General features: G+C 40.4%; 1 protein-coding gene across 2 annotated transcripts in view; it reads right to left on the bottom strand.

Moving 5' to 3' along the window:
- ATRIP (ATR interacting protein) overlaps positions 1 to 12,150 on the bottom strand; it is a 37,825-nt gene that overhangs the window by 19,374 nt on the left and 6,301 nt on the right. For both annotated transcript variants that reach the window (XM_075939346.1, XM_075939345.1), the window contains exons 4-8: positions 11,551 to 11,666; positions 10,440 to 10,594; positions 8,046 to 8,141; positions 6,369 to 6,498; positions 841 to 1,557 (exon numbers count right to left, since the gene is read on the bottom strand). In XM_075939346.1, coding sequence (XP_075795461.1) covers positions 841 to 1,557; positions 6,369 to 6,498; positions 8,046 to 8,141; positions 10,440 to 10,594; positions 11,551 to 11,666 — 1,214 coding nt within the window. The remainder of the gene's footprint in view (positions 1 to 840; positions 1,558 to 6,368; positions 6,499 to 8,045; positions 8,142 to 10,439; positions 10,595 to 11,550; positions 11,667 to 12,150) is intronic.

Genomic DNA, 12,150 nt, shown 5'->3' with positions numbered 1-12,150 from the left:
TTATTTAGGATTTTAAACACTGATATAGACATGATGATCTAGTTCATATATGCTGCACGTGACAGACTATAGCTACACAAAACATAGGTCTACTACACAGCTATTCCTCCAACTTAGGAGAAAAACTATTGTTAGAAGGAGACCACTCAAAGTAAATATACTCAGTCAGCCACATTTTCAAAGGATCCTCTAATTCATCCTCTAAAAACAAACCTGCAATTATGCACACAATCACTTCCAGGCCCAAATCTCATTTAGAAGTATACTACATTATTTAAGAACTAGGATTTTGTTCCCAAAGCAATGCAAAGAGTCAACATTTTGAACATATTTACCAAGTGACTCTGATAATGTAACAGAACACGTTTAAGGGGAATTGTGACTATGACAAAAGCTTGAAAAATTTTCACTTGACAGTGGCAAATGAGAACTTGCCTCTGAGGGTAACCACAGCTGTGAAGTGCAAGCATAGCAGAACTAGTTCAGTTTTACTGCTGGTGGGCACCTATAATGTTCATGAGTAAAAGAGTCTCAGAGGGGTAGCTGTGTCAGTCTATCTGCAAAAACAAGGAGTCCTGTGGCACCTTAGAAACTAACAGATTTATCTGTTAGACTCTAAGGTGCCACAGGATTCCTGTTTGTTCATTAGTAGAAAAGGCACTGGTGTCATCCACAGTTGCTATTAGAAGTAACAATAGAGAGAAGTCTGTGATCACCTCATGCACATAAATATTGCTGTCATCCATGTGCATCACAATTTTGAAGAGGAAAATAGGAATTGTTTGGGAATGCAAACTAAAAGGGATGGAAAAAATTGTAAAATTCTCAAGCTTGTCTTACCTTATTAGTAACTCAGCTGTTGAATTCTCAGCTAGTTTCACCAAAACCTTCAGGCTTTGATTCATGATACCGACTTTCTGGGAACCTGTTGCTGATGAAGACAAAGCTAATAGCTGAATCAACTTTTTGAACAAAGAAGGCTGGGATTGGTCATTATTAGCAGCATCTTGAGTTTCTACAGTTAAGTCTTGTGGTCTTGAATTTTCTTTTTTATCGTCAGACTGATTATTGCACATCGTATTCTTTTCCATCTTAGACACTCTTTTCATTTCTGAAGATAGTAATGTATAAACAACATCCCAGCTGTAATATACCAAGTAATAAAGAACACCTAGAGATGTAATTGTAGTCTCTTCCAGAGTAGATCTAAAATCCTCTGTAGCGGATATTATACTTGAATTAGTTCTAGAGGAACTAACTGATTGGTCTTCAGAAGGACTATTTCTTGACTTTGCCCACAACTGTAGAGCTTGACAGTATGCACTGATATGATATTCCACTAGTGGCAGAAGATGCACTGCGCCTGGGATCTTAAAGCGTTTAAGAAGGAATAATCCTTGCTCACTTTCTGCCAGGTCTCCCTCAGATGAGCCTTCATCCAGAGCAATCAAATTCAATCCTGTTATTGCAAGTTTTTGAACCTCTCTTAAAGCAGCAAGAGAAGAAGCTCCATCCTGAGAATAAGATGTCCTGAGGCTAGATATTCCTGTAGATCCTCTAGTCAAAAACAAAATGAAATTGTTCAAAACATGCAATGTACCAAAGACAGCAAAATAGCCAAGCATATCTTTTGATCTTCTGGTTATTCATGAAAAAATAATTGCATTAAGATGTCCAATTTCAAAATAAGACAGTTAAATCACCATTGTATGCACATGTGGGAGAAAGACCACCACTAGAGCACTCTTCCCTACCATGCAAGCAGCATAACTTGCCAGCTGACCTTACCGTTAGTCCTCTGGGTAGTTACTGCTGGAAGGCCATTTTTTCCATTGTCTCGGGTCAGCTACTTAATGAATAAACGCAAATCTGGCTTATTTAAATTGCAAAACAGAAAATATATTGTGAAAGTCTCCTTACTCCTACACTACTTAAGGATGCAAATGATAAAAAACAGTAGATGTATGCCTAAATTTTGACAGCGGCACTGATACTTGAGGCATTTCCCACAAACAGACACAGATTATGTGAGAAGTTAACCTGTACATTTTTTATAATTGTATCTATTGCACTTTTTTCAAGTATGGTAAATGTTCACTAGATACATTATTTAGCACAATTGCCAGCAAAGCTGAATAAAATTAAATGGATGCATTGCTCGTACTTTTAAAGCCCTGTAGAACCTCAAAGTTAGGAGCATGTTGGGAATAGAGATTATTCATAACTCTGAACAAAAACACAAAAACAAAAAAGTTCCAGTTGTCCTACAAAAGTTCACAAATGAACATTAATTAAAGCTTTGACACTTTACTGTGTAGAACAAAAGTGCTACTTTCCCTGCTCCCCGCCCCACTGTACTGTGTAGAACAAAAGTGCTACTTTCCCTTCCCCCTGCCCTACTGTATTTTACATTTAACACAGTACTGTACAGGCAGTCCCCGGGTTACGTACAAGATAGGGACTGTAGGTTTGTTCTTAAGTTGAATTTGTATGTAAGTCAGAACTGGTACATATTGTAGGGGAAACTATAGCCAAACATTTCTCCAGAGCTCAGTTTTATTCTCCCACACCTCACTTCCCTCAGTCCTTTATTCTCAAGCTGAGGTGTCTGCTGAGAAAAGCCGCTCCGCGTCTCCCTGGTCTGCTGGGGGGGGCGCTAGCTTCGCGTCTCCCTGGTCTGCTGGGAGGAAGCAGCTACTGCGGGGTTGCCTCACCCCGTTTGTAAGTAGGGATCCGATGTAAGTCGGATCCATGTAACCCGGGGACTGCCTGTACTCGCTTTTTGGGGGGGGGGGGGGAGGAGAAGAGAACTGGTCTCTGCTGCTGCTTGATTAGGTACTTCTAGTTTCTAAATGAGGTGTGTGGTTGACTGGTCAGTTCCTAACTCTATGGGTCTACTGTACTTCCTGTCCCAGGTTTGTCCTGACCAGATGATGCATTCAAATGGCATGACATGATCATATTTCTTTCTTCAGAACAATTGGGAGTGGCCAAAGGAATGGATGCTAATGTATCATGGAACATGAACTTTCATACAAACATTCACATGGTTTCAGCCACTACAGTATTTCAATTGTACAAAAACTGCAGAGCCTTAGAAAAAGCAATGCATGAATGAAGGGAACATGGAAATAACTTCTTAAAAGGAAAAAGGAAGTTTACATCCCTAGTCAAAACTATTTTAAACTTATTGTTTCACCCACTTCTAGTTGGTTAACTGGCTAGTGGGGCATCCGGACCCACCACAGGCAGGAGTGGCACTGAAGCAGCTCGTCTGCAGTAGGCAGGGAGCTGCTCCAGCCCCACCAGTTAACCTTAACCAGTAAGCCTCACTCATTAAGGGCGAGTCTTACTGGTTAAACCTTCACATCCCTAGTTTGAACAAATACACAAATTCCCAGTACAAGAAACAAGAAAGCTAGGGACTAGCATACTGAAGACAACTTGGCTTGGAACACTATATTTGTGGAGAGACACAGCAGTGTTATTTATGTAGCAAGATATCCAAGATAAAGATACTTTAGCAGCTAATGAAAATATAGGACAAACTGATTTCTATATACAATTTTACAGAGTGATGAAAAACCAAAGAATTAAATACTATTTCTCTCTCAAGACATGGCCCCAAAACACAACTGGATCTAAAATTATCAGTGCTTTCATATCCAGAAATACAATACAAATTATCAGTGTTTCAAAGATCAGAGATTCAACACAAACTACTCCACTTAGGAAGAAACAATCATTTTTACACATACAGAATGGAAAGTGACTGTTTAGGAAGGAGTACTGCTGAAAGGGATTTAGGGGTCACAGTGGACCACAAGCTAAATGTGAGTCAACAGTGTGACGCTGTTGCAAAATAAAAAGGAAACATGATTCTTCGATTCATTAACAGGAGTGTTGTGAGCAAGAACTGAGAAATCATTCTTCCGTTCTACTCTGTGCTGATTAGGCCCAAATTGGAGTATTATGTCCAGTTCTGGACAACACATCAAAAAAAGATAGGGAGAAATTGAAAGAGGTCCAAAGAAGAGCAACAAAAATGATTAAAGGTCTAGAAAACATGACCTATGAGGGAAGACTGAAAGAACTGGGTTGGTTTTAATTTAGAAGAGAGAATACTGAGAGGGGACATGATAACGGTTTTCAAGTATCTAAAACAGTGTTATAAGGAGGAAGGAGAAAAATTGTTCTCCTTGGCCTCTGAGGATAGGACAAGAAGCAATGGGCATAAATTGCAGCAAGGATGGTTTAGGTTGGAAATTAGGAAAAACTTCCTATCAAAGTGATTAAACACTAGAATAAATTCCCTAGGGAGGTTGTGAAATCTCCATCACTAGAGATATTTAGGAGCAGATTGGATAGACATCTATCAAGGATGGTCCTGCCGTGAGGGCAGGGGTCTGGACTTGATGATCTATCGAGGTCCAGTTCTAACATTTTATGATAAGAATTACTGTAGATCCTTTAAAGTTGGAAATGTTTAGGCCACCATCAGGGCCTTGTCAAACTGGTGATCCATTTAAGGAAATTTCTGATGGTGAAATTAAATGATCTCTTATAACATCTGCAGTTTTATAGTGTTGTAATTAGAGGGATCCTGGCCCCAAAAAGAAGTTGGTGTGTGTGTGTGCAGTGTTATTGTGGAGGAGGGGGGATTGCAGTATTGCTACCCTTATTTCTGTGCTGCTGCTGCAGTGGCTGCTGGCTCAGAGCCCCACTCTGAAGGCAGGGCTATTGCCAATAGCTGGAAGGATGGCATGGTAGGATATTGCCATCCTTATTTCTGTGCTGCTTCCAGCAGAGCTGGGACCTGCATCAGCAGCTGCTATTCTGCATCCACCCAGCCCTTAAGGAAACAGCACAGAAGTGAAGGTAACATGGTAGGGCATGGCCACCCTTAATTCTGTACTGCTGCAGGTGGAATGCTGACTTCAGAGCTGGGCACCTGGCCGGTGCCTGCTCTCTGGCTGACCAGTTCTGAAGGCAGTGCAGAAGTAATATAACAACCTTTAAAATGACCTTGCAACCCCCTTGCAATTCTTTTAGGTCAGGACCCACAATTTAAGAAACAGTGGTCTCCCCTGTAAAACTCTTGTAGAGTATAGGATAAACACACATAGATTTCACTGGGGGAGACCAGATTTCAGTGCCTTGCTCCATAGTGAGGCCTCTGGACTTTGAATCCAGGGTTCTGAGTTCAAATCTCAGTGGGACATTTAGTTGACTGGATAGCGATGATGTCTCTAGTCTCTGTTTGTCCGAAGCCGGGCATGGATGGCAGGGGTGAGATCACTTGATAATTCCCTGTCCCGTTCATTCCCTCTGTGGGCCCCTAGCATTGGCCACTGTCGTAAGACAGGATACGAGGCTAAATGGACCTTTGGTCTCACCCAGTATGGCCATTTTTACGTTCACAGTCTGTGACATGTTTTTCATGGCTGCCAATTTGGTAGGGACCTAATAATCAAGTACTTACATGGTATCCAGTTATAGTATTAAGATTTTAGAATTTATATAACTGCTTTGCCAGTTGCAATGCAAAGGCAGCTTTTAAGATCATTACCTCCATTACAAGCTATATTGCTTAGAAGTATTATTTGACAAGAAGACATCTGAATAATTTAATCAAGGAAAACATTTGCAAAGTACAAAGCACCACAAATATCACAGCAATATCTAGAGATTGTGAGCAAACATTTTTGGTGAGACAATCCTGTGTGTTCCTTTGGCTTAATTATCCTATAACAAAAGACAAATAATTTTGACACATCAAGTGAAAAAAGCAATTAAACAGAAAGGAGCAAAACAATCTTGTAAAACATGCTGCAAGGCCTATGCACTTAGGATTTTGCACCACATTCATATTTAAAAAAACCAAACTTTATATATACTATAAATGTACTCCCAGTAAAGAGCACAATTTATCTCTCAACAAAAATTGTTAACTATTAGGGCTGTAGAACAATTTAAAAAATTAATCACGATTGATCGTGCTGTTAAATAATAAGACTACTCCAGCTGACCCCAGGCTCTGCGTTGCGCTACCCTTTGAAATGCCACTGTAGTGTTTGAAAGGGGCAACATCGCGGGAGCTTGGGATCAGCTGTGCAGCGCTGCCTCTTTGAAATGCTGCCATGGGGGTGTTTCAAAGGGCGATGCTGCACAGAGCTCAGGGTTGGGTGGGGACTCCAGCTGATCCCAGGCTCCGCTTGCACTGCCACTTTGAAACACCGTGTGAAATGCCTGCGATTAACATGTGTTAATTTTAACACATTAATTCTGCCTTGCATTAATCGCAGGCATTAATGTGTGTTACTTAACAGCCCTATTAACTATAAAAACCTGGTAATATTAAAACTTACGTGTTGAAAAAGCTAGGCTGCAAGACCGACCCAGGTAGTACTTCAGAATTACTACTAAGAAGATGACAGAGTCCTAATAATGAGCCACGAACAATAGGCTGTTTCATCAGTGCATTTAGTAAGATAGAACCTGCAAAGATATACAAAACCCTTAGGATGTTCTTTCTATTCATTGGAACATGAAACAGACTCCAAGACAAGGAAACTAAACGTCACAATATACTGTATTCAGGATACATCTAACAAAAATTTGAATTTAAAAGTCTAAAATAATTTTACCACAATTAAGTCTCCAAACATGAATTAAAATGTTTTATGTCAATAGTTATCACCATATCTATAGATTCTCTATTGCAGTGGTCCCCAACCATTTGACGGCGCCAGGGGGCCGGGCACCAGAGGGCGGGGACACTCGCACACCACGGGGCGGGGCCACATATATGCCACACCTCCATTAGCCATGTGCCTGGGGCCGGTGCCCCTCATAGCCGCGCGCCCGGGGCCAGCGCTCCCCATGCGCTGCGTGCCCAGAGCGCGGGCGGCCACTTCGCCGCACTCCTGGGGTCAGCACCCCCCCACACACACACATAGCCGTGCACCTGGGGTCAGCACCCCCCCACATAGCCACGTGCCCGGGGCCGGAGCACCCCATGCGCCACGCACCCAGAGCACGGGCGGCCACTTCGCCATGCTGCCGGGGCCGGCACTCACCGTGCGCCATGCGCCCGAGGCCGGCTCTGGCACAGCGCATGCGCCCGAGGCCAGCTCTGGCACAGCGCATGCGCCATGTGTCCGGGGCCAGGCTAGCTTCGAGTACTTGGCGGGCGCACACAAATGCTCCCACGAGCGCCATGGCGCCCATGGGCGCCATATTGGGAACCACTGCTCTATTGCATCTCAATTTAGTAAAATTCCTTAACCAAAGACCTATTTTATCTAGTTACTCATTTGATCCTCAGGACAAATATTCGAGAGCCATACTAGGTGTTAACAGGTATCATATGACCCTGCCCTGAGAATAAGGATTGTGTACTGGTAGCTTCCTAGTTTTGAAAGCTTAGAGATGCTGCTATAGTCTTACTAATGTATTTGTATTACTTCCATCCTCCCCCATCAACATTCTCCTCTTTTCTACATCTGCTTACAGTGAAAAGCAAGCACAGAATCAATTGGAGTCAAAGAAAAAGGCAACCACTGAAATTCTTCAACCCATATCTTTCCATATCTATGCCAATGTGAAGGTTTTTTGAGGAAGGTTATATCAATATAGAACAATATCTCCCTACAAGTTCTAATTTAAGATTCCCATCAATAGTGAAAGCAATGGAAGAATTATCCCATCATCATCATCTTTTTGAACAACAACATTGTAACTGTCTAGCTAATAAGAATAATGTTGCTTAATAGAAACATACCCCATCGCTCTTAGGTCATGGGTTCCCAAACGACCCCCCCAGTCAATCCCTTGCTATTTTTGTTTTTTGGCCCTCGTCAGTCCCTTTTTTTTCTTGCTCAACAAGTTTTGCTGCGGGGGGGGGGAGCCAGAAAAGAAGGGTTTCTAAAAAAAAAAAAAAAAATCAAAAAGAGGGCGTGATGCCAAAAAGTTTGGGAACCACTGTCTTAGGTGGTACCAGACTCGGAAGTGATCTCATTTCTGAATTAAGAGAATGGGGTTACCTTGAGTGTTTTGTCTTAGAACACCACTGTGAAACACATTGCTCTTCATCACATCTTGCTTCACAAGTTCAGTTTCAAGACAGGGGGCCTTACGGCCTGAAACAAAAAGGTACAATGATGCAAATAGTCAAAACAGCTCCTTATATATGCAATACTGTATAATCAAAATGCATATTCAAACAAATAGCAGTTGTGAAAGCATTAAATAGGCATGTGGAGAAAAGTTATTATGAATGATCTGAATTAAGGCAAAGAAGTGTGCCAAACAAAGCATCAAGAGTTAATGCAGATGTAGCAGCATTAATTCATCCTTCTGCATTAGAGGGTGAGAAAAGTCAACAGAAAAAGATGGTCTTTGTTCTATAGTCTAGGATTTTAGTTCAGCATCACTATTCTACAATGATTTTGTTTTAAGTTAGCAGACAGTCAATATATTCAGAGGCAGTCCTCAACAATACTTAACACATTCATAGTTCTTTCAACTTGAGGATATCAAAGTGCTTTACTATATAACCAGTGGCAACTCAAACTCACTGCCCAGAGTTACAATTGAGACAAAAACCTTAGCTAGATTAAAAAAGGGTATTGGCCATTTATATGTGAAAATATTGAGTGTTGTCATAGTAATTGCTAAAAACCCAGTACTTTGAAATGGATGTGTAAGTATTTATACTTTTGCTATTGTACTTTAGAAGAAAGTACAATAAGTTTCTTGTACTTTTCTAAAGTAGCTGGTACTGGTAGTTGTTGGAGACAGGATACTGGACTAGATGGACAAATGCTCTGATTCAGTTGTTCCTATGAAGATTAGTTTGGCCGTTGGCATGTTTGAGCGTTATCATTTCCTAGCATTAACCTGACTCTCACTCTACCATGCATGCATTACTTCACTTCACACCCCCATATTCAATTCTTTGCCTTCCCAGCTTCAAATTGCCTTTTCAAGCATTCATTACTTATCTGCATCATTTGAAAGTGTTTCTTTTTAAGAGATAGGTGAGCTATTATCCCCCCCTTTTGGCAGACTTTTACCATACTAACAACCTTCCAAAAGAGACAAAGGTTTAGTCATTGTTCAGGACCTGATCCTGCAAACCTTGCTCACAAAGAGTCCAATGAATACAGGTTGAACCTCTATAGTCTGGCATCCTCGGGACCTAACCGACACTGAAACAAAGAACTTGCCAAACCATGAGAAATTTGCCTAGCAGCATAATGAACACTTCTACTGCTTACTGCGCTCTTAGACATTTAGGGGTAAATTAGAATTAACAGCACAGAGAATCAGGACCGGTGACTATAAGTAAACTTTATGGGGCCATGGGAAACTTGGCCACAACCATGGTAAGTGGACATCCAGCTAACTAAAATCATGCTAGACCACAGATGTTGTGGGCCGGAGTGCCAGACTGGAGAGGTTCAACCTGTAATTTCACTTTATTTCATTGGAGAGAATCTTGCACAGTGAGGTGTTTCAGGGTATGTCTATACAGCAGTGTTATTTCGGAAGAATGTAACAAAGAGCGTGTCTATACAGCAAGCCATTATTTTGAAATAATGTCAAGCTGGAGGACTTCTTACTCTGACTCCTGTAACCTTATTTCACAAGGAACAGTGTTCTTTCTTCAACTTCCTGCTGTGTAGACAGCACCAAAAATTGAATTAAGCTGTTTCAACTTCAGCTACGCAATTGACATAGGTGAAGTTGCGTAGCTTAATTCAACTTTTGCTCTTACTTGTGCTCTCAAAGTCAGGTCCTCCAATAGTCACATACTCTTCCTGTGTTCAGCAACTGAAACAAATAATTTTATTAAATGGTATTTAATCCCCCAAAATCCATGTAGAAGTAGTAATTGTGTAAAAAGACTTTCAAATCCTTCAATGGAGAGTAAATAAATAGAATACATACTTCCTTTCCTTTTTGAAAGGAAAGATCAGGGTATTGAATGACAAGTGGTAGTAATTCAAAAAAATTGAGACAGACACAGATATGTTAAATAAGGTAACTATTCAAGAACTTGCTTTTGTTGGCAAGAAACAGAAAGTGTGTTTTTTTTAAAAAGCTAAAACACCTAGACCAGAAAACAGTCACTTCTATTTTGAAATGCATGTATTCATATTGCATAGAACTATTACTGCAAACAGAAGTTTCATAGTTGACATGGTCCAGAGACTGTACATGAGGGTTAAAGCAAAATATCAGCTATAGGGTATTAATACAAGTAACTGCAAAGGAGAAGAGAGTGTAAAGCAAGAGCATAGTGCTGTGGTAACTGAAGGCAAACCCTACTAACTGTTCAGACACACACAAGACAGGACAAACACAAGCGAAAACAATAAATTCAAAGTTTTACATCTAGCTACATTTTGGATATTATAAAAACAGCACCTTACCCTCCTTGTTGAAAGAGGTCTCAGCAGGCAGGTTTGCCGCAGAACACACTTTAACACACATGTCAGCGCTGAAAGTCTCTTTTGTAGGGAAAGATCTTCTTAGACTGGAAGAACATCCTTTCAATTTTGCAGTTCCCGAGAGATGCTTCTTAGGGCTAAAAGATTAGATCAAAAGCTTGGATAAAGTACTATTTTCACTGTGCTCTTTTTTGAATGTTAAGAAGCATCAGACTTTTTTTAAAAATACACATTTAAAAGTATCCAATAATTCTGGTGTGTCAAAGATACTGCATTACACACTAATTACTCCAAGAACAACATTCACATTCACATTTTGAAATGTTTAACAGCTTTGTGAAATAACTTCTATGATCTCATAAACACACATATATACTACCTTTTCACCAGTATCTGTAGTATTGTTAGTACCACATTTACACTTGAATCACTTAACTAGCTAGGATATGATCCATCTGAAAATAAACATAGCTTTTCAGGCCATGCAAAATGCAGATGTTGGCTGCACAAGTCAAACTTATTTGGTGGGGGAAAGGGTCAGCTTACTGCAGGTCAACAAGGAAAAAAAATTGTAAACAGGCACAGTGGAGCAGGAGAGCATCTTTTTCTGTGCTTCTGGCTATGGAACCACTGTCTCAATGTTTGTGCTGTATGAGCGCACAGCATTCAAATTAGAGTATCTACTCAATCAGTTCCAAGAAGTAAAACATTTGGCTACTGGTCCAGCCCTCAATTTAACAAAAAAATCAACCCAACCAACAACTTTAAAAACCCAGTCTACAAATGTCTGTGACTAGTGACAAGTGGGGCAGAACAAATAAAACAAAAAACAAACCCCCCAAAAAGAGGAACAGGACACCACGCTAGGTGAAAGCGGCGAGGAGTCCTGTGGCACCTTATAGACTAACCAAAGCATTGGAGCATAAGCTTTTATGGGCAGATTCAGACTAACACAGCTACCCCCTGATACTCAACACCATGATATACAAGTATAAGTATATGCTAATCTATAAAGGTGCTACAGAACTACTCGTTGTTCCATACATGAAATAATTCACATTTGAATTTTCTGTATTCCAAATCTATTTGGTACCTGGCATTTGTAATTGATGGAGTAACAGGCTTAGTTCTTTCACAGTTCTCAAGTTTTGCTCTCAATTCATTCATTTCAGCATCTTTAAACTGCAACTCTGACTGCAATGACTGTAACTGAAAAAGGGATGCAAGTGAGGAATTTTGCACTAAACTGGAAGAGTAACATAGAAATAGAGGGTTGGCAGGAAGATCGACATCATCTGGTCCATTCCACCTCCTGCCTCCCTCCTTCCCATGGCTGTGGCAGAATTAAATATACTTATTTAAACTCCTGTCAGGATGATCTATGTTCTTAAATATCTTCAATAATTGGGACATCCAGTGTAAATTTGTTAACCTTTGGTCCATGACTTGAACTCAGATCAGGAATAATCATTTTAACTTAGAAAGAGTTAAAATGTTTCCTAAATTAGTGTATATAAAAACTAACACTAATGGTGCAGGACAATTCATTTAAGTTTTAACACTAATACAGATAGGAGAATAAGCAAAGAAACAAACGTTTCAAAAATGGGCTTAGCAATAACTCCAATTCCTATTTAGCCTGACCCATACTGGTAGCAGCAGTTAGCATAAGGTCAGATTTGGAATAATAAAG

The sequence above is a fragment of the Pelodiscus sinensis genome, chromosome 11, assembly GCF_049634645.1.
Source record: "Pelodiscus sinensis isolate JC-2024 chromosome 11, ASM4963464v1, whole genome shotgun sequence".
In the NCBI taxonomy this organism is placed as follows: domain Eukaryota; kingdom Metazoa; phylum Chordata; order Testudines; family Trionychidae; genus Pelodiscus; species Pelodiscus sinensis.
Note: the sequence above shows the minus strand (reverse complement) of the source record. Positions and strands in the feature narration are given on the sequence as shown.